This window comes from Polyodon spathula, chromosome 8 (genome assembly GCF_017654505.1).
Source record: "Polyodon spathula isolate WHYD16114869_AA chromosome 8, ASM1765450v1, whole genome shotgun sequence".
NCBI lineage: Eukaryota > Metazoa > Chordata > Actinopteri > Acipenseriformes > Polyodontidae > Polyodon > Polyodon spathula.
The window spans coordinates 36387929-36411482 of NC_054541.1; the positions used below are offsets into that span (position 1 = coordinate 36387929).

A 23554-nucleotide genomic window follows, 5' to 3' on the forward strand; every position below is an offset into this window, starting at 1 on the left:
TTGCGCCTCTAATACTATATTTTTGAAGAACAGCCATCCTTTTTTTGTGGATGTTTTCTCTATTTTACTCAAATCTACTTCTTTTAGTCTCTGTTTCATACCTTCATAGTTTACTTTTCTAAAATTGTAAACCTTATCTTTAGTCATTATTTTTGGGGTTTTAAAAAGCACTTCAAATGAGACCATGTTGTGGTCTGAGTTACCAGTGGTTCTGTGACCTCTGTGTTTGAGTTATTCTGTCTTTATTTGAAAAGACTAAATCAAGGCATGCCTCCGATCTAGTCGGTGCCTTGACAAATTGTGTTAGAAAGCAGTCATTTGTCATTTCCACCATTTCAGTTTCGTCCATCGTGCTCCCCACCGGGTTTTCCCATTTTATATGGGGGAGGTTGACATCTCCTATTAGTTTGGCTTCTCCTTTGCTACACACATTTCTAATGTCATTGTATAACAGATTATTCCGTCTGAATCTGGCGGTCTATAGCATGCTCCTATTATTATGCCCTTTGAATTTTTGTTTTGTTGCTAGAACACTCCGGGTATAACACTGGGTATATTTGTAGAGAGCCACGCAAGTATCTGAAAACTGAATTGCAGAAGTCTAGCACCTACACACAAACATTTTAAAAAGTGTTTACCTCCCACCCCTTTCAATTCTGATTGGCTAGCTGATTGTCTGGTTACAAAGAAACCCAGAAATGGCTGCCAAGTGAGCCTCTGGCTAGGCACAGACTAATCTTTTAAACTAAGGTATTGTTTACGGTTTTTTTTATAAGTTATCAACAAAGTGATACTACTTTCTTAATACATGAACCTGACATTTAAATGCAGCAATCTGTAGTCTAAAGTTTTAAAAAAAACCTATCATAGTCCCAAAGGTATTAGCGGATTAGAAACTCTCTGGCCAAGCGTGTACTGGCCAAAAATGTAATGATTGTTGCTAACCTAGTTTGCCATTTACGATATTTACATTTTTTAAAAAAATTTAAACACTATATTAACAAAAAATAACTAGATTGTTTTACTATCTTTGAACAGAAGAGCTATTAGTTATTTATTGGACATGCACAATCCATGGACTTGTAAAACAATTACACTATGAAGATTGACAAATATGTTTATAATGATAGAAATGAAATGCTTACATATGAGATTACCTGTACAATATTTTATTGTTTTAAAATAATACAGACTGTAAATCTCATGGTAATGCGTTTATGTATTAATTCATTTATGTATATTTCTCCATGACAGTAGTGGAGGGAAATAATATTATTATTAGTATTATTTTTAATGAATATTATTATTAGTAGTAGTAGCAGTAGTAGTAGTATCATCAAATATATCATTTTAGTAATACTCTTAAAGTTAAACTCTTAAAGTGTTATTATTAACCCTAAAGATCCTCAGATGTATTTGATACTGTGTTGTTATTTTCACACTTCGGTTAATATCACTCTGTAATTATTTTAATTTTTTATGAAAGCACAGTTCAAATCTTTTCCATTGCTATTGTCTCATGCAAATGCAGTTAATTTGTAAGGGAAGCAGTATTGTCTGCAGCTCACTGAAGAAGGAGTTGACCTATCTCCACCTTTTTTGACTGATAGCCACTGTATCAGTTTTCTAGAGTTTAGCTCCATTATATACCTTGACCTACAGATACATGCTTGACCCTAATTAATTGGTACAGGTTGCTTAGGAATGAGACTTCATCATTATCATTGTTTGTGGTATTGATGTTTCCCTTTCTCCCATGCTTCAGCAGGATGTTGTTTTTGTGTTGTGCTGGGCCTCTGTTTTTGACTTGTTTTTATATTTGTCTCTTCCAGAGCACAGTGATAGTGGAGAAATCTATTCAGGACTTGAGGAACCTAATGCATGACCTAAGTGCTTACTCCAACCAGTTCCTTGAGATGGTGTGTGACAAACTAAAAGAGTACAAGGAAATCTGCAATACTGCATACAGGTAACTTCACAAAAGTCTTAACTCTAAATACTTATTATCCCAACATGAAAATCTTCCTTTAAACAGTTGTTTTCAGCTTTTAACCCCAGCTTTGCCTATAGCTTCCTGGTTACTAGAATCACAAACTCTGTTAACCACATTTCAGTATTTATGTCTGTGATAGGGTAGCGTCACGGCCCAGGCTGGCTGCCTGCAGGAATTAGATCTAGAGACAGAAAAGCTGCAGGTGAAGCACTGTTGCACACTTTTATTACACAAAAACAGGAGTGAGTGGGACACTCCGGCAGTGGAGGATGAGTGGGACACTCCGGCAGTGGAGGATGAGTGGGACACTCCGGCGGTCGAGGATGAGTGGGGCACTGGCAACGCTGGCAGCAGTGATACTGGGAACTCTGGCGGTGGCGACGCTGGCAGCGGCGATGCTGGGCACTCTGGCGGTGGCAAGGCTGGCAGCAGCATGGACGCTGAGCCCTCTCGACGTGGACAAAGCAATACAATAAGCGACTGCAGGCTGGGCATTCGCCTTTACTACAGACTTCTAAACACAATTCCAAACTCGCTAAACGTCCTCCCCAGACAAAGGCTTCCTGGCTTCTTTTGTACATGTGGCCACTCCCCAGTTAGCACCAGTTATCTAATTGGAGAATGGCCACACCAGTGATTGCTGGCAGCAACAGATTTAACCCCATCCCTGCCAACTTTACATTCCCACACACACACTGTTTACAGCAGCAGGGCTGTCTTTAACCTAATTTTAAATAATTTAGAAAAAAGAATGGTCTGTTAACACAAACGTTTAAATTAACTCTTTAACAATATTGTGACAGTATTATAAAACTTCATTAGGCGTTGTCAGTGTTTTGTAAAGTGTTCACAATCTTTCAGGAAGGTCATTGGACCAATGCATGCTATATATTGATATCACTCCCTTTGTGGTATTTTAAAATTCTGTGTTAGTTAGCTAGTGCAGTGGAAAAAACACATCCTGCAACTGAGGCTTTATCAGCTTTCTCAGAATTCATTTATTTATGCTATTAAAATATTGATGCAAAAGCTAATCTGTGAATACTCTAAACTTGTTACAACTTGTATTTGTCCTTTTGGAAAATCCTTGGATTAATCATTGTTAGAAATTCAACTTGAATACTAAATTGCAAGTCAAACTTTACATGATTATTATTTCAAATCAAAGGCAAGATGTGGCTTCTTATTTAGAGGGTTTATGGCAGCTGTTTTTAGAGGTTATGAATTTCTTGTGTTTTGTGTCCTCCTTAGGTTTATGGTTGCATGTTAAGTACAGTATTACCTGCCAGCATCCTTTAAATTTGTATGTACGTATGTATGCATGTATGCAGGGATGGAAATAAGACTCCTATTGCAGAGCAGTTTCAGGTTTTAAAATGAGCCTGGTTAGCCCGAGTGTATAGGTAACAAGCTCAGTTATGTCTTATTAAACTCCTAGTAAAACCTGGAACTGATCAAACTGCTATGCAACATAAGTCTTATTTCCATTCCTTATATACGTATGTATGTATGAATGACTACATTTATTTAAAATCTGCAAGATGTGCGACAGCTATGATGGTCTTGTTTTGATTGATGTGTCTTGTATATCAAAATGGTTTTATGTGAAAATGTAGTCCACATTGAAGTGTTACTGACCAGATTGTGTAAGGTTTAAAACACAACGCCTTGCTTTCCCTAACTTTCTGCATTGTTGTTAATTTAAATTATGTTTATTAAAATGGCGCCTCAATCCTAAAATTATAGGTGATGCAAAACTTTTGGCCATAACTGTACTCTATCAAAAACAGCTATTACTGTTAATAAATTTCAACCGCGCCTAATAAATAAAACAAAAAGAGTATTGATGATTTTTATTTAGGTTTACCTGAGTGTTTATGCTTCTAAAAAAATGCTTTCAAATTGTGCTTCACTGATTTAGTATTCAATTGTACAACGAGTTGAAAACTGCAAAGTTCATAAGTAGCATGGTGCATTCTGAGTAGAGCTCTATATAGAGGCAGAATCGCCAGACGCCTGCCTCACCCACCCTAATATCAGAGTGGAACTCAGCTCAATCAAAATCACACATGCATGCATGTGGATGATAATTTAGAAACATTACTATATTAACGTTTGAGCTGCTAAACAAAAAATATATACAGTACCAGTCAAAAGTTTGAATACACCTGCTTGAAACCAGGTTTTTCATGATTATCTATGCTTTTAATTGTATAAACTTGTTTATAAACACTTAATATTTCATTATGTGGTAAGTGTACTTTTATATAAGCTGATAATCATAAGTGAATTGCATTCAGAAATTTAATTTTTAAATGAAAACGTAAATCTTGTCAATTTCAATGAAATGGTCACCTAAAGCAAGGGAATTTCAGTCTGAAGCCCAAGTCAGTTAAAAGCCTGATGTGTAAAACACGGTGTTAGAACACTGGCCTAAGTATAAAAGTGTCTTTGTTAGATGTTCTCTGAGTTAACTAGCATGTTACCTAATTAACCTTTTGTTACCAATTATTGTTAACAGGTGAGGGTCCATGATTACTATAAATTTAGGTAGCATAGGCACAAGTTTGTCATTCCTGAATGTAAGGGAGCAGAAAATGGTAAAATATGCTCAGTTAAGCAAAGAAAAAACACAGTCTGTATTTACTTTAAGAAATTACGGTCAATCTTTAAGACAAATCGCAAGAACTTTGCAAGTGTCTGTAACAGCTGTTGCCAGGACCATCAAACAATTTGAAGAAACTAGCACTCATGAGGACCGAACCAGGTCAGGCAGGCCAAGGGTGACCTCAGAATCAGAGAACAAGTTCATTCGAGTCATAAGTCTGTGAAACCAGCGATTAACTGCCCCTGAAATACAAGCTCAGCTAAATGCTACTAGAAGTACAGGTGTTTCAGCATCAGTTGTTCAGAGGAGATTGCGTGAAGCTGGCCTAACTGGAAGAATTGCTGCTAAGAAATCATTGTTAAGAGTGCAGAATAAGAGGAAGAGACTTGCCTGGGCCAAAAAACACAGAAACTGGACGTTTGAGGAGTGGAAGTCGGTCTTATGGACCGATGAGTCAAAATTTGAAATATTTGCGTCCAACCGCCGAGTATTTGTAAGACGCAGAGAGGTTGAGCCCATGAGTTCTGCATGTGTGGTTCCCACTGTCAAGCATGGAGGAGGCAGTGACCTGGTCTGGGGTTGCTTTGCTGGTGACAGAGTTGGTGATCTTTACCAAGTCCATGGCAAGTTCAACCAGCATGGCTATCATAGCATACTTCAGAGGCATGCCATTCCATCAGGATTACGGCTAGTTAGGCAGTCCTTCATTCTTTAGCAAGATAATGACCCGAAACACACCTCAAAGTTGTTCAATTACTATCTGGCAAAGAAGGAAAGTGAAGGACAACTCAATCTAATGACCTGGCATGCCCAGTCTCTAGACCTCAATCCCATAGACCTTGAACTGGACAGAAGAGTCAAAGCAAAGCTATCCACAAGTGCCCTACATCTCTGGGAATTGCTGCAGAAGAGCTGGAAAGACCTGTTGGGTGATTTCCTGCTGAAACCGAATGCCTCATGTTTGTGAGGCTGTTATTAAGGCAAAGGGAGGCTATTTTGAGGAATCCAAGATTTAGAGTCAATTTTCAATTTTCCTGAACATTGCTTTGATACTCCTTATGTTTTGTTTTGTATATTGTAACGTGTTTTCATTTTCAAGTATTTACAGAAACGTATACGACGTAAAACATTTCCAGCAAGTGTACTCAAACTTTTGACTGGTACTGTATATTTATGCACAGTGGTTAAGAGATAATGTATTTAATACCATTAACAATCAATTCAAGATCATTTTTTTCTTTTTATTTTTATTTTTGAGTCATCCTGCGTACCCCCTATGACCCTGAGAAGTATCCCTGTGAAAATCCCTGCTCTAACCGGGCGAGGTCTGTAAAGCAGATGTTGTGATTGTCCAGGATGAATTAAAGGCCTTTTCTGCTTGTTTGCCTGTAAGTAGGGGTATTGTTCAGTCTGAGGAGAAGCTGACAATCAGTGCATCATGGGCCAAGGATGAAGACATCAGCAGGCTGCTGAAATCCCTTCCCAACTGGACTAACATGGCACAGCCCAGACAAGTGAGGCAAAAGAGAGAGGATGAGGAAGACTTTACCCGGTAAGAATATAAACACAAAAGACAAACACAGGAATTCTAAATAAGATAACTGACGGGGAGGGAGCGATTATCTGAAGAGAAATGTCATTGTTCAGTCTCCGGTTATAGCAACACAATTGTACTCGATTCAGCAGTTTGTCCATTGGGAACATAATAAATTATGTATTAATCCGTAATTGGGATTGATACCTTTCTGTTTGCTTACTGACTGTGTTAAATGCCAAATGCCCGGAGATGTGATTTAATGGTATTTTTCTGGGTTTACAAAATCAGGTGGCAATTTCGGTTCTCGTGCTGCCTAATGACTATGAAGTAATTTTACAATGAGAGCCATAGGACTGAGCATCTAAGACAGTGGTTCCCATGTGTGTTTCAAGTAGAATTTTTTATATAGCCTATACAAAAAACAAATCTCTGAAGGCTATATATCATTTTTTAAATACTGATGGATAAATAGGAAAACCCCATGGTAAATTCAGTATTTAGGCATGCATATTAATTTGAGTAAAATCTGTTCTATATTTGTCAAGAGGTTACCAGAGGGTTATTTATTTGAAGAATATGAATGCCCATGACTTCCATCTCTCCTTCAGAGTGACTCTTCACACTAAATGGAAATTTCCCATGGCAGTCCCCCTAGAAACAAAGCTAAATATGATTAATTTGATGTTCCTTAGCAGGTCACACGCAGCCCATTATGTAAGAGGTTCCAGGTTAAATGAAGTGGTAACCCTGTCCAAACACAAGGGCTTCAGCATTATAGAGTAGTCCTTGTTAAGATAAAAGATTAAGGCACCTCTGGGGTTGGCTGCCAAAAAGTCTTCCGATAGGGGAGTAAAAGGACGAGAGGTGAGAGGGGGGCAAGGACAGATACTCCACTGCATAGAACCTATTTCACAAATCCCCCTGGCAATATTTGTTCATTTTAATAATACAAAACAGTATACAGTGCACTCTGTTTTATAAGAATCACTGATATAAGAATCAACTGCAGATAGTGATCAAAACCACTGGGACAAAATCATTCCTATGGTAACCAATGTAAAATAATCTGTAAGAATCAAGCAATCCGCTTATAATAGTAATTTTGTGGCAAACTGAGTACATGTAATACAGTACTATGTCAAGTGCGATGACATGTACAGGCAATAAAAGCTGTGTTTGAATTTGATCACATCTCGCGTGATTAGGCACGTACACAGCGTGGATCATGCAATGATGCAGGAAACACTGGACAAGTTTGTAATCAAACAGTGACTGCACCACTGCATTGTGCATTTGTGTTTTTTTATATTGTAATGAACTGCTGCGTTGAATGTGAAGCAAGACACAGGTAGACAAGATGTGATTCCAAATTTGCTGCTTTTAATTAGTGCACTAAATAACATAAAATAACAGAGAATCCCTGTTTGAACCGGGGTTCGCGCCAAATCAGTAAACAAAAATAACTCCTTCGCTCTCTCTGCGCTTCCTCTCACTTTCCTCTTTCTTTCCTCCAACACTCTCAGTTGCTCTGGTTCTCTGTTCTTCTGACTCGCTCTGGGCTCTTTCACCGCTTCACAGATAGGCAGTCTTTCAGCCTTTTTTTTTGTTTTTACAGTGTCACAAAACTATATATAACTATATACAATCATCACTGGTTACAAATGGTAGTGACATCTACTGTCATCTCTACAATGACAGTATTTATGATCAGTGGATTCTACCACCATGCATGAGCTTAGAGTTATAAATAACAACTGATACAAGATACACAGGTTACTTCAGACACATCATATTTTCATTGTACGTTATTTGTACAGTAGGGTGTTGCGTTCCTTAACTACTGTAAAACTGTTATCTGACGTGTAGGTTAGGGATCATATAATTGTGCACAGCAAATCCTTCTATTGGCAGATCCTTGACTTAAGAATTAACTTTAAATAATTAAGAATCTTTACCAGTGTGTTATGAAAATGCTTAAATGGCAACAACCACTCTAATTTCAACGTCTTGGCACTGACGAAGCGATCTCTTTTCCTTGATGTGTCAAGGCAGTAATAAGCCGTTGGTAAATCAAATATTTTTTCTGTGCCTTCAAGCAGTGTTGTCAATTTGGAGAATTTCTCGCCAAACCTAGTGACTTTAAAGGCTGACTTAGCGAGATTTCTTGTCAAAAGCAGTACGAATCTAGTGATTTCCAGGACAGTCATCAGAGAATTTTAGAAATACAAAATTGGTAAAACGTTTCGATTATCCTGTATTAACAACGTCCTTTTATAAGAATCATAATCAACTTAATTAAATTAAATCCAATAATGGCACACTCCAAGGAACTTCAATGCGTCCTTAGCAACGGGCTCAACAACCACAAGCCTGTTCCCTGGGAAGACCAATTTTCGCTTGACACCGCGCTGGCATGATCACCCTGCCCCCCAGCGTTCCCATACTTCCAGATTTAGGACTACACCACTGCTCATGATATGGTTCCGTAACATCAGCAGTAAGCTTTTCAGAACAGGAAACACTGATCTAACACTGATCTTTACGATTAAAGAAATGTGAAGTTTAAAATGTAATTATGTACCGTTTTTGCCACCCTAGGAGGACGCCTGTTCTGCCTATATGGTTACACCAGTCCTGCCACAGATGCTTAAATGCAGTGGTGGTCCTGACAGTAAAATACTGTACTGTAATGTCATTTTTAATTCAAAGGCCATTACATGTAACACCTCACGGCAGTTAAACTAGGCACCCTCACGAGACGATCACTTCTCAAGTGTACTGTAGTAAAATAGGATTCTGCAGCCTTGAGTAAACATAATAGTGATTATATAACAAGCTGCTTACCCACAAGGACTTGTTTTGATGTGTTGTCCTCAGCGATTGAGCATCATTGACATCTGTATACTGTATTTAAACTGCTGATGGCACGCTTTTGCTAATTGCAATGTGTCAGAGTGGCTGAGGACAGTGTAAGTGATCAGGCTGGAGTCTTGATTTACAGTTTTTTAAACCAGTGTTGGTTTTATTTTTCTTATACCTTGGTGCTCAGATGGAGCACTAACTACATAGTACAAAACTAAATCTGAATTATTTTTGTTACTTCTGCTTCCTTACGCCTCTATACCCCCATCACAAAGCTATCGGTGAAGCCATTTCTATCGAAGTGTCATTAGCTTTAACAAGCAGTTAACCAATTGACTATTATCCATAATTCGTTAAGGAAACGCAGCTGTGGATTTTTCGTGGGCGTGCATACATGCGAGAACTCGTGACATCTAGTGGTGAACCCATTACACTGCAGCCAGGGAACAAGCTCTTATCATTTTCATACTAAGTTTGATTCTGCACCACAATAATCATATCGGTCTTCTTATAAACAGAGTGCACTGTATGTTAAACACATTTGAGAGTAGGCTGGACGAAAGACAAAAATTCTGCATCAGCATTTAAAAAAAAGAAGAGGGCAGTTCATATTTTGGTGACATAAATAAGCACTATTGGGAATACTGTGGCAATCTGCTAGTACCACTTCCATATCTTACCATTTTACTATAAAAATATTAGAATTCTGAAACACACTTCGATGTAACATAATAACATTGCTGATTTTTAAAGTAGAATTACTAAATTTGAGAAAATATACCAGTGTAGATTATTGTGGTGATGTTACTTCTTCACCATTCTTTATCTTTTCTGCTGCACATTATAGTTATGTGATCAAACCAAAGACATTTTAGATTTTAAGTTAAAGTTAATTAGGTATGGACACTGCTGGATGGAACAACATCTGCCTTAATACTGAAATGCAGTTATGTTTTGGCCATATGTCTTAACTGTTCAATCTGGAAACTGGCTATGCATTCTGCTCTTGTATTCAATACTAATTGCATTGTCTGAGCCCCAAATGCCATTACATGCAGTAAAGACTGTACCTGTTTACTGGGGACTTCTGTGTGGATTTTAATGAACTAATTTCCTAGTGAAGTTTAGTAATGGATGTGTTCTGAGAGAAGCACAGGCAGGTACTGATGGCTAAAACTCTTCTCATTAGGAAAGTAGCAGGATTGCATTATTAACACAATAGCCTTCAAAGGTTAAATAAAGAGAAAATTAATCTGTACAGAGCTGAGGCATGCAAATCTTATTAATCATGTCTAGTGCCTTCCTTGTTAATTAGAGAAACAGACATAAATGTGTCTTATTTCTATATTTTAGTGTATATAGATGTATTTAACATATGTTATATGTTGACTGTAATGTGTGAATAAAACAGCCTCATCTAGGTATAATAATATACTTAGTTATTTAGTTAATTATTATTTACTTATTTAGTTATCCCACTGTTTTAAAATTAAGAATTAACATTGGTTCTGGTGGCTCTTATTTCAGAGAAAAATGGACTATGTAGTGGAAAAATACAGCTTTTGGCACAGCAACTGCAAATCAATCATTAGATTAATTCACTTCTGATCTGTTCAAGAGGGATTTAGGCAGTTTTAATAGGCTTGCTTTTCCTACATATTTTGAGTAAATATTTTTCTAAAGAAAAGATATAGGCAAACAAGACCTGTCTCATGCATCCTATTCATCTGTTCAAAACACAGTTAAAGTGTAAATATGGCAGTGAGAGGGTAAGTGGATTATTACTTGACAGTAGGTCACATGAGGCTTTACTGAAATGAGTGGTTACTTTAGGTCTTTTTTGTGTTGTTGCTAGAACATGGAGGAGTTAAAAGCCCTGAGCCAGGTTGTGTTGTTAAGTGAAGTCAATGGTAAAGATTTTTCCTGCTCAGTATTCCCAGAGTGCCAGACTGTAATCGGTCACTGGCTCCCCTGAGGACATGCTCAGACAGCCTCTCTTTCCTGCCCAGCTCCTCTGCCACTCTACCCTGGAGCCTGACTCATATGCATAGTTTGCTTACAGGATAACTGGCACTAATTTTCCCGGCGGTAACGATGAGAGTGGCACTAAATGAACGTGAAACCACTGTCAAGGGCATGTGGGAGGCCTCATTTAAATGCTTGCTGCTATTAATGTGGACACTTGGCTGCTTTTCAACCTTTATTCAGACACGGGTCTCTGCCAGAATGTCTTATTCAAGGGAAGCCTATCTTGATTTATCACATATGCCCTTCATTTACACCCACTGTCCTCCTTGTTCACTTCTGGAGAAGGACTGTCTCCTGTTACTTTTTATAAACTAGTCTGATGTTTGGCAAATACTGTTTAGAATTTACTGGTACTGTATTAAGTTTGCACATACTGTATCGCATGGAAGTTTATTACCTTTTGGTTTTTTAAAACATATTTATTTGAAGAAAAAAAAAAAGAATCATACTTATTTATCTATGGTAGAGGGGACATAAAAAGAGGAGAAACATTGTTAAACTACAGTTCATGTAGAAAGTTGTCATTACTGTTTGTTACAAAAATGTTTCTCTGAGAATCTGAGAATCGTATCTTAACTTGATCCCAGCTAAGAAGTGCAGCAGGTCTCCGGGGGGAACCATTTCTGTTATAAAGTACCCTTTAACGTTATTATTCTAGGGCTGCCTTTGCAAAGGAGTCGGAGGTGCTGACTGGTAACCTAGGAGACAAGCTGATTCCTCCAAATGAAATTTTGCGTGATGTCAGCGACCTTAAGGCCTTGGCCAGCCTACACGAGAGCCTGGAGTGGTTAGCAGGGAGGCTCAAAGGCTTCTTCTTCAGCCTGCCAACAGCACAAAGTAAGTACTGGTCATGAAAGAATATTGCAAATTTGATAACAGATAGGCTTCAGAAAACAAGAAAAAGCAAAACAAATCCTTGGTGGAATGTAGAGTTGTATATTGGATTAAACTGTTTTGATATCTTATAAAATGTGCCGCAGTGCCACCTGTCGCATACACTGCAGATGAAGATTTAAGGAGGCTGAAGATGTAAGATGTTCATTTACCACAACAGGTTTTAGCAATAGACAGATAACTGTGGGCACCGAAGCATCTCTTAAGGCAGTTTATTTGATAGAGTGTTCCCAAAACCTCAGTTTTGCTGATATTTGTGATTTTTATAACCTGATTTTAGAGGTTGTTTATAACTCAGTTTTAGAGCTGGATATAGAGGGAGAATTACAAATGAGCTGGAACTTCATTAAAAAATATTATAAATAATACATCTGAAAACCTGTGGTGAGCCTGATTCTCAAGCATTGAGACTTGAGGAATCTGTGCTCTATTGCAGAAGGTCTCACACAGCTCAAATCAGCTGTACTGTAAACCATGAAGTCAATATCATTGAAACGTGAACAGAAAACCTTCTGAAGTTTGCTTTAGCTATAAATGCCAATAGCACTCAACTGTGAACGTGTCATAATTACCATTCATTTAAAACAGTGCCATTAATGGAGTGTTTTATCACATAGGACAGCTTTGGTATTGTTCATTATTTAGTGTTTGCTAAGCTGATGGGACTTCCGTAGCTAACCCCTTATCTTAACTTTTTCCAAATTGGATTTTATATTGCAGAGCCAGTCAGGTATGAAAAAGTCATTTTATTCTTTCTTGTCTTTCAAACGAATACACATTTTTCACTTATAGTGTAATATTCATAGATTAAGGGTGCTTATTCCAGCCGCTGATCTTTGTAGTGCTGTGCTGCAGAAGTTTTTAAAGCTGACCTTGAGGCATATGTTTTAATATTTTAACATACAAAAACTGTAAGTCCTTAAATACTGTACATTTATTGGGTATGCTTAGTCTTGTATCAAAGGCGGCTCATTGAGGCCATCAGGAAAAAAAAACATGTTAAGTCAATATCACGAGATAATTGATCTGAGAGAATTTATTTCAGGATCTCAAGAAAACAGAAGTCATTACTTACGTTTTCCTTAAAACAGAAGGGATCACTTCCGTTTTCATGAGATCCAGAGATTAATTATCTTGTGATCTCGAGATAACGGAATGGTTCAGTGAGCTGGCATATGCATCTTATTGTGCTTCAAGGTGTTTTTCAGAGAACATTTTTTTACTATGACTGTTGTAAAGTGTTCTATAAACACACTTAAGCTGCCTATTGGGTTTGGATACAGACTTGGTGCCCAAATACATGCAACACTTATCAGTCTTTGTCACAAACTGCTGCCCACTTTTGCCTCACTTTAAAATTAAGACGCTGATGTGGACTTCTCATCAAAACGTAAGTCTGCTAGACCTAGTTTCTTAATAGCACCAGTATTCACCTTAGGGTTTGTTGTTTTTTAAGACTTGGATAACGACCAATATATTTCTGAATTAATAAAAATGTGTTTGGTTAAACAGAAATTGAATTTCGTCTGAAGCTGTGACCAGGTTATTTTAAATTGTAGAAAGGAAAAAAAAAAAAGATTTGCATTCAAGCGTCCACTAACTTTATGTGGCATTTTTGTGATGAAAGCTTGCATAAACATTTAAGACTAGTTCACACACCATTGCAGCTTTGTTTCTTGTGATTCGCTTTGTTTTAACCATACCTTAAATTACTGTATACTGGTTTATATAAGCATTATCAGTATAGTGATATAAGACACCTCATGTTTTTTGCATGGTACCAGACTGCATGAAGACAATAAAAAGGGCTTAAATCTATTTAGGATAAAAAGCTGCATTCTCTTGTTGTTAATTTTTTTTTTTACGACTTTCTTTGCATTTTTTGACACACATTTTAAACTAACTCAACCACCCTCTGTGCTTTCTGCATGTGCCACTTCCAGCACGGAAACTAGATGTAATATATAACAAAGAAGATCAAAACACTGCAAATTATAATTTCATTAACTGCTGTTTCATTACTGACTTGGAATTTCAAAAACAGTCATTAATATTATATATATATATATATATATATATATATAATATATATAATATATATATATATATATAATATATATATAATATATAAATATTTAGGACAAATCAGTTATAATGTCTGGCCTCAATCACAATAAGTCAAAATCTTTGACATCCACAGACAGACCCGCGAATTCCTGTGATTGTATTTTGATTGCTTCCTTGTGGATTTTCAACTACTGATTGATTAAAACTATCTCCATACAGGTGCTTTTTGAACAGCTACGTTGGCATTTAGATTGATTAAAGTTAGTTGATTATAGTTTTCTGGAAATGAAGTGTAATCATTCGGCTGATAGGCACTGTTAGCAGTTAGCACCCAGCTGGGCGTTTGTTGTAATTCTAATCCTTGTTGCCAATATTTGTTCTAGTCAGTTTCTAGCGTTGATGCAGTGGGAGAGCTCCTGCTTCCAAAGCCAGCTGGCTGCCAGTCCCAGTAGGGTGATTTACAGGTTTTCTGTGTAGTTTCACAGGAGCCTCTGGCTGTACTTTGGGATTGCCTGCTGAAACTCCACTAACAGGCAATGAAACATTCTCCATATAACGTTACCTGCCTTTTTTTTGTTTATTACTGATACAATGTTAGTTTTTTTATTTTAAAACAGTCAATTTGTAACCCAAAGTTCCACTGAGACTAGACATAGATAGAGAATAATATCTGAAGGTTCCCTGTCCCCCAGCTGAACTCAACCAAACAAGGTTTTGATGTTTGAACTCTGCATTGTTTGAACTCTATACCACTCTGTGGCAAAGTGGTTAACAGTGTCCAGGTACAGGTGATCACTGAACAGACAGACAATTATAATCCAGGTGCAACATTATTTAATGAGTTTGTATGTCCAGTGCCTGATGGCAAAACAAACAGTAAACAATAAATGATGCTAAGTAATACAGCTGCGTGTACTACTTAAATTGTAATCCCTAGGTTTTTCCCGAAATAGTAGTACTGTTCTTTATACACCTACACAAAACACATACACTTAAGTCCGTTAGTGCGTGAATTAGTGCTCATGGTGCAAATGCAGTTATTTGTGATACAAGTGCAGTGCTGTTCCGGGATTATGCTGGCCCTTGACTACAGCACCGGAGCATGTTATCCGTGTACTAATAACAAGACACAATTAGAGACAAACAAACAAACACTCATGATACGGATTCACAAAACACAGGTCCTTCCAGGTTCTTTTCTCTGACCAAAACGAAGGAACAGATTATGTCGCTTCGTCCCCTACTTATACCATCACTCATGACCCTTCCGGGTCGATAAGTTAATATACCAAAACTCCACCCCTTTTCTAAATGACCGATGTCCTTTTAACCGTATGAACGAAGTGTCAGGCCAAACAGTCCAGGGTACTCTCTTCCCATTACTTAGCGCCCTCACAGGTAGGGAGGGAGATTTACCACCAAGAATCATTGTCTTTCTGTCAAACACTCATATTAATTTTGTATGCATTCCTTCCATGTTTTATTGGAAATTAAGTTGTGTTTCTGAAAGGAGAATCCAACGACTAATCACATATGTAATCTGTTGCTTTAAATAGCCCTCTCGTCTACACCTCCTTGTCCTTTCTTTGTTTGGTCCTCCTCCTCCTCCCCCCCTGCCTCCACCTTGCAATGAACCTTGGAAGAAGGTGGCCCAGAGTGCCACTTGTCCTGCCCACTGGCATTAGTTGTCATAGTTTGGCCAACGTATAGGGGTGGCTACCGAGCTCCAATGGACAAGGCCATGGGCCAAGTCATATTACATTTCATTCTGGGGATGGTCAATTATCAAATACAATAAAAATTGTTCATTTCAAATCTTGTGGATGTCTCCTTTCTGAAATTTTCCCCCTTGGCCACTAGAGGTACAAAGAGTAACACAAACCAAAGAACATCTTTTTTTGAGTAACATTCAAATGCAAATGTCATTCACTCTTGTAACACTGAATGATTTTAATAATGCTATGGTTTATTTGTATCCTGCTATATGCTATTACCGTACTGTATGGTGTTAGGTAAGAATTTGCTACCGTTTTTAACAGAAAGTAGAAACTTTTTTTTTTTTTTGGTTTGCCAAAGATTGTCCATCTTTTTTTTCCTGTTTTCATCCCTAGCCCTGTCCAGATGGAAATGAACAGAAGGTTTCGCAGATAGGATTAGAAAATAGTTGGAATAGCGCCACAAAAAAAGGTGTCAGAGCAGGGGCTGTACTCCAATACAGTCTGTTCAGCATTTTAAATTGATCACCACATACTGAGACTTGAACATATTGATCCCAGTACTTCTCCAAAGAGAGATTGTACTAGTGTAACTCTCGCCTTGCTGGTCTCCCTGCTTCGGTTATCCTCCCCCTTCGGCTGTCCGGTCATTCAAAATTCTGTTGCTTGTCTTATATTCTCCCAACCTCGCTACTCTCATGCTACCCCTCTGCTTCACACCCTCCACTAGCTACCTATTTCTGCCCACATTTAGTTTAAGACCCTTGTTCTTGCCTACCACTTTCTTCACGACACTGCCCCCTCCTTACCCTGTGGACACTGGTTTTAAACTGTTGTTAAAAATATTGCTGTAACTTTTAAATCTGTATTTTCAAGAGAAATACTTATTCATTTGTTAAAAAAAAAAATGGCATTGTTGGGGAAGAAATTGTGTTTTTGTCTTTTAATGAATAAGGCTCCAAAGCCTTTTCAACTTTTTGGCCTCCTGATATTTGACACTGTGGAAACTCAGCAGCATTTGTAACTTGTGTAGGAGGCTTAGCTTTTAATCTGAGCCTCCTACATATCGTTACTGCCATTTTAACACTACGGTTTCTAATTAAAATACAGAGCTGTGTAAAGTGAGTTGACAATGGGGATTGACCGTCATTCTTCGTATAGTTTCTGCTTGGAATAGGACATCAAAAACCAAAATCATACAATTAAATAAACAGATCTTCGAAATCTTATCCCAAATTCACAAAGTTAAATTAACTTCCGGTGCTGTTAAAATGATGCTCTCCTCCTCAGGCAGTGCTGCCTGCCATTTACTTAAGGAGACAGTTCATTAACCAGTGAGTGTATACACACATAAGAACGTTATTTCTGAAAGTGAAAAACCAATAGAGTGTTAAGATATCTTTTCATCACCACTGACAGTCTTCACTCCCTTCATTATTACTGTTTACTGAACAGAGGGAAGTCACTGCCCAGCCTGCTTATCAAAAAACTGCTCTAATGAGATTTGATGATATTTGTCTCTGTGTAGCCATGATAGTGGTGTGAGTCAATGTTGACTGAAATGACTTTGGAAGATATATAATGCAGAATGCTGTCTTTGTTTAACATGTTCATCTCTCTATTTTTTGTTATACTGTAGATGGTAGATATACTAAATGCTGTTTCCAGGGGTTCAAGAGTTTTATAAAAGTTTTTTCTATTTTTAATTTTTTTTTACTGGTTCACGGATGTGTGCTTTTTACTACAATTTTTCCTATCCACTGATGCTTAAAAGTGATACTGTGAAATGAGAACATCACAGAATAGATCACACATTTGAGAGCTGCCTAGTCTTGGTTCACTTCAAGTCCCCTTCCAATTTAGTTTTGCATACGTTTGACTTGACATTCTTTGAACATGTGCTTCTTGGGAAGGAAGAAGTTTTGAGTGCTCACAAGCAATTAAAAAAACTAAAACAGAAAACAACACTTCAAATAGGAAACTAACAAGTGACAAAATAAATGAAATACTTAGTAGCGATAGGTAGTACTGGAAGAATGTGGTTACAGTTTTAGTGCCACTTCTCAATAGGCACTTAGGTATTCATTGTATGATATTCATTTCATATTATGTAGTTCATTGGCAACAGTGCTGTGCAAACAATGCTGTGGTACATTTTATTCTGGTAATGTATTACAGCATATGGGTCATATATATATATATTATATATATATATTAAGTCATATATATATATATATATATATATATATATATATATATATATATATATTATATATATATATATATATATATATATATATATATATATATATATATATATATATATATATATATATATATATATAAAAATCACCTTGTTTAATATCATGCCCCGTTTATTATCACGATGCACCATAGGTTCTTGATAAATTAATTTGATAAATTACCTCTCTTAACATCATCTCACAAACCCGCTCATTGTCAACATCTAATTGACAGCTCTCATAAGCTGACAATTCATGCCTTTTTTAGATCATGACACAAAATGGTTTGTTCCAACTAGTGATACAAAATGTGTTTGTCCTGTAGTAAAATATGCATTGTTTAAATGTAAAGAACGACTAAATGTGCAATATTAAAACACTGCTCTTTAATGCAGCGTTCATTTTCTTTCATTGTATTTTCACGCACTCGTAATGTGCTGCCATAGGCAAATGTGAAACCCGGTTTATATCATGACTTGCATTATATCACAAATTTATATTGTGATATAAAGCGGGTTCATCTATATTTATATATCTGTACTGTATCATATCTAATACTAGAATTCCATTTTTAAATACTGCTGCTGCATATACTGGTGAGTGTGTTCTGGGTATATATATATATTATATATATATATAATAAATATATAAATATATATGTATATATATTAATATATGATCGTAATAGGGAATATATATATATATATATATATATATATATATATATATATATATATATACATACACACTTGATTTACACGAGAAGTCCTGTCATTTTTGTTGATAAACATTCAGAGGAGGGCTTTGCCTCTCTTCTGCATGTCACAGTTCATTTAAATCTAATTTAGCACCGAAACACTTAATCTGCACAAGGTGACAAGCTAAACTACTGTACAGTATATTCCCTTTATAAATGTTTCCAGTAGTAAAAGCATAGCACAGTGTACTAAGGCACATTGAAAGCATGGTAAAGCATAGGTAAGCGTTGTAAAGCACAGAAGAGGTATGGTAAAGCATATTATAAAAACATGGCAAACCAGGGTAAACTGGGAAAAGTGCATACTGTGATAAACTTGTATAAGGGTTCTGGAGCTTTTCAGAATGCTTTAAAAGTACAAATGAGTTCTGTTGTACTTCAGCTTTGTTTTAAGCAAAGGTTTTGAATGTACAGGAAATCATCTAGCCCCCCAATATGTCTGGGCTTGTGAGTCTGCTGTTTAAAAAAAAAAAAAAATACAATAACAATTAAAACGAAGAAATAGTCATCTTTTTTTAAGATGTGTAGTGAGCGAGTACTGGTCGTCTTCTTCATACAGGTTATAGTTTCCTTTGACCAAGATAGGGGTGGGTTAGAGAACTCAAAATAATTAGAATTACTCGAGCAGTTCAGGTTTGGCAGACTTTTGTTTCATCTGTGCATTCACATTATCTGTATTGTTCCAGGGTGGGACCATACCACAAGTTTTGGTAGTGTGGGTGTGTGTGTGTGTGACCCGCTGTTGGGTGTGCACCATGTCATCTAGACACTTGGAACTGAGATTCCAAGTGTTTCTTTCGAGTTGAGCAGGCCCTTTTGATAATTTAAAGCTAAGGTTTCCAATAATTGCAAAGTAGTAATAAACCTTATCACTATCAGGCTCTTTTGGTTAACAAAAGGAGCATTGAAAAAGTTGAAAAAGTTTGCAAAACTGTCTACTGCTGCATGCCATGCAGCTGGATTGTACTCCACAATCGATTATCTTGCCAGCACCATTAAATCAGTCACTTATATTTCATTAGCAGTCATTCTCTGTCAGCAGGAAGTGAGCTGCATTGTAGTGCTTCACTGACTAAATAGATTTGTGTATGAGGGACATTGCAGAATGCTTTTCTTCACAAGGTTTTAAATGTATTACCATTGATTTACAGGATGCAATCTTTCCATTAGCACCTCCCTGTTATTGACAGCAAAACACAGGGATTCACAAGTGACTGCTTAAACAAAAGTGCAAAAAATGATGATCCATTATTTATTTATTTTTTAATCATGAAAGGGTTTCCTAATAGGAACGTGGCAAGGAAATAACACATTTGTTTTAATACTATGCATACCCTTTTAAAGAAAGGAAGCGTGTTTCATTTTTAAGTGTAAAATTTTAAATGTGTATTCCGTGTGTTTTTATGTGTTTGTAATTTGCTGTTGTTGGACACCATTGTAAACGAGCTAATTATAGCTTATATGGCCCTTTTTCCAATAAAAATGTTCAATGAAATAAATGAAATGAAGCACACTGTGTCAGTTTTATCTTAACAGAAACATCATTTTTTGGAAAATACTTTTAGTTTTTATGGGATGATTGTTTATTTTCAGTTTCATGTTTTCCAGCTATGTCTCCAGGTTCTGACTCCCAGGTTAATTCAGACCACACTCAGATTCGTGAACAAATCATGCAGACTCTCAATAACCTGACCAGAGCCTTCCAAGAAATGGCTGACCGCTGCTTACTAGTGCTCCACCTGGAGGTCAGGTAAGTAATCAAGGCGGAGGTATGTTATGCAGTTATATGTACAATATGTACATATGTATAATATGCTCACACAACTATATTTAATTACAGCTAAGAATGTTCTATAAAATGTATCTTAAACACTAAAATCCTGAATGTTATTAAGTATTTTCTTATTATTCAATTATTCAGTTAAATTACAATTTTTTCACTTAGTTTTTTTTTTTTAATAGTAATAAAGTATATAATAAAACTGCTACATGCCTGTATGTGATTGACAAGCCTATTGTAGTGTAAAGTACAGTTTAAGAAATGTAGGCAATGTATATTATATTGTACAACAATAAGGACGTGTATATTTATTTATGTATTTATTGTTGGTATGTAACTTACTTTGACATTTGCGTTTATTGGCTTTTGCTTGGCTGCTATGGAACACTTTTGAAGCTGCTGTGAGGTGCAAGATTCCATGTCTTGTTTCTTTCAGCACTTCACATTTCAAACAAATAGCACGTTCCTAGGCAGCACTGTGAGGGCAAGTAAATATCATACCCAATTAAAATACTGTTGATGGTGTCTGTTTTAATTCGTAGTGCAGTTTATAGAAAGCAAGGGTGAAGGTTATTGCTTTGCAAAAGATGAAGAGCTAGCTAGAAGGTATTTTAGCAATTAGCAGTACCAATTATTGGTCTCTCTACTTGTTTAACTTAGAAAAGTATTCTTGGGTTTTATGTTCTAATACATTCTCATTTTACTCTTGACAGAGTTCATTGTTTCCATTATCTAATCCCACTGGCTAAACAAGGTAATTATGCTATTGTTGCTAATGTGGAAAGCATGGACTACGACCCCCTAGTGGTAAAATTGAATAAAGACATTAGTGCCATCGAGGAGGTCATGGGTGCCAGTCTGCAGCAGCACAAGTTCCAGTACATTTTTGAAGGTATTTCAATTTATAAATTCAGAATAAAAATTGTTTTGTAGGGTAATGTGTTTACCAAAGTTTCACATTTAGTCGCAGAGTTGGTAGGCAACATCATCATTTTCTGACCCCCAAGGTGCTTACAGTTGAATTCGGTGAGAATAGAACATCTTAGCTGCCCTTGGGTATACAAAAAGAAAACCATGAATACATGAATTCTGCGGTTGGCAAATACGCGGTTGGCGAGGGATTTCTGTGTGTGTGTGTGTGTGTGTGTGTGTGTGTGTATATATATATATATATATATATATATATATATATATATATATATATAGTAAACCATGTTGGGAAATCTGTGTACACTGTGACGACGCTTATATATATATATATATATATATATATAGATATATATATATTATCTATATATATATATATATATCTATCATATTATCGACTATGCATCACCCCCTACTTTGTTTCATACCCCAGACCCCTGACCAATTCTCTCATATTACCGAATTACAAATGGTACATTGAAATTTTGTTCTGTTTGATATTTTATTTTTAAACACTGAAACTCAGAATCAATTATTGTAAGGTGACATTGGTTTTATGTTGGGAAATATTTTTAAGAAAAATAAAAAAAACTGAAATATCTTGCTTGCATAAGTATTCAACCCCTGTGCTGTGGAAGCTCCCAGTTTGCACCGATGAAAGAAATTGCCCTAACGAGGACACAATTACCTTACCATTGGCCTCCACCTGTGAACCATTAAAGTTGCTGTCACATTTTCTGGATAAAAACCCCACTGTTGGTAAGGCTGTGAATCTGAAGGAAAATGAAGACCAAAGAGCATTCTACAGAAGTTAGAGATAAAGTAATACAAATGCATAGATTAGGGAAAGGGTACAAAATAATATCCAAGTGTTTGGATATCCTAGTGAGCACAGTTGGATCAATAATCAGGAAGTGGAAGCTGCATCACACCACCCAGGCACTGCCAAGAAAAGGCCATCCCTCAAAACTCAGCGCTCAAACAAGAAGAAGACTTGTGAGAGAAGCCACAGAGAGGCCAACAATCACTTTGAAGGAGCTACAGAGTTCACTGGCTGGGAGTGGAGTAATGGTGCACCAGTCAACCATATCAAGAGCTCTGCATAACACTGGCCTGTATGGGAGGGTGGCAAGAAAGAAGCCGTTACTCAAAAAGTACCATCTGAAAGCACGTCTGGAGTTTTCCAGAAAGCATGAGAGTGACCCAGCTGCGATGTGGGAAAAGGTTTTGTGGTCAGATGAGACCAAGATAGAGCTTTTTGGCCAAAACTCAAAGCGCTATGTGTGGCACAAACCTAATACTGCCCATGCCTCAAAACACACCATCCCTAAAGTGAAGTATGGTGGTGGCAGCATCATGCTGTGGGGATGCTTGTCATCAGCAGGGACTGGGCATCTTGTTACAATTGAAGGAAGAATGGATGGAGCAAAATACAGGAAAATACTGCAAGAGAATCTGCTTCAGTCCACTAAAAAACTGAAGCTTGGGAGGAAATTCACCTTTCAGCAGGACAATGATCCCAAGCACAAGGCCAAAGCAACATTGGAGTGGCTCAAGAACAAAAAGGTGAATGTCCTACAGTGGCCCAGTTAAAGTCCTGATCTCAATCCCATTGAGAATCTGTAGCACTAATTGCGTTCCACAAGCGTCGTCCAACCAACCTGAACAACCTGGAGCAAATCTGCCAAGAAGAATGAGCCAAAATCACTCCGACACTGTGTGCAAAGCTGGTACATACTTACCCCAAAAGACTTAAAGCTGTTATTGCAGCGAAAGGTGGCTCTACCAAATATTAATGTGTGGGGGTTGAATACTTATGCAAGCAAGATATTTCAGTTTTTTATTTTTCTTAAAAATATTTCCCAACATAAAACCAATGTCACCTTGCAATAATTGATTTTGAGTTTCAGCGTTTTAAAATAAAATATCGAACAGAACGAAATTTCAATGTACCATTTGTAATTCAGTAATATGAGAGAATTGGTCAGGGGTCTGAATACTTTTGCAAGGCACTATATATATATATATATATATATATATATATATATATATATATATATATATATATATATATATATATATATATATTTTATATATATTAAAAAAGGTGTGACTGATTTGCCGGTTGGTTGTAAAAAATTGC

The 23554-nt window shown here is 36.8% G+C and overlaps 1 protein-coding gene across 4 annotated transcripts in view; it reads left to right on the plus strand.

Annotated features, from left to right (window-relative positions):
* The window catches only part of LOC121319875 (exocyst complex component 4-like), a 138291-nt gene that overhangs the window by 104939 nt on the left and 9798 nt on the right, over positions 1-23554 (plus strand). Inside the window, exons 12-16 of one of the 4 annotated variants that reach the window (XM_041257787.1) lie at positions 1833-1969; positions 5995-6153; positions 11687-11865; positions 20313-20454; positions 21198-21376. In XM_041257787.1, coding sequence (XP_041113721.1) covers positions 1833-1969; positions 5995-6153; positions 11687-11865; positions 20313-20454; positions 21198-21376 — 796 coding nt within the window. Of the gene's footprint in view, positions 1-1832; positions 1970-2233; positions 2645-5994; positions 6154-11686; positions 11866-20312; positions 20455-21197; positions 21377-23554 lie in introns of those variants that run through there. The other 3 variants (XM_041257789.1, XM_041257788.1, XM_041257790.1) reach the window with 3 other exon arrangements.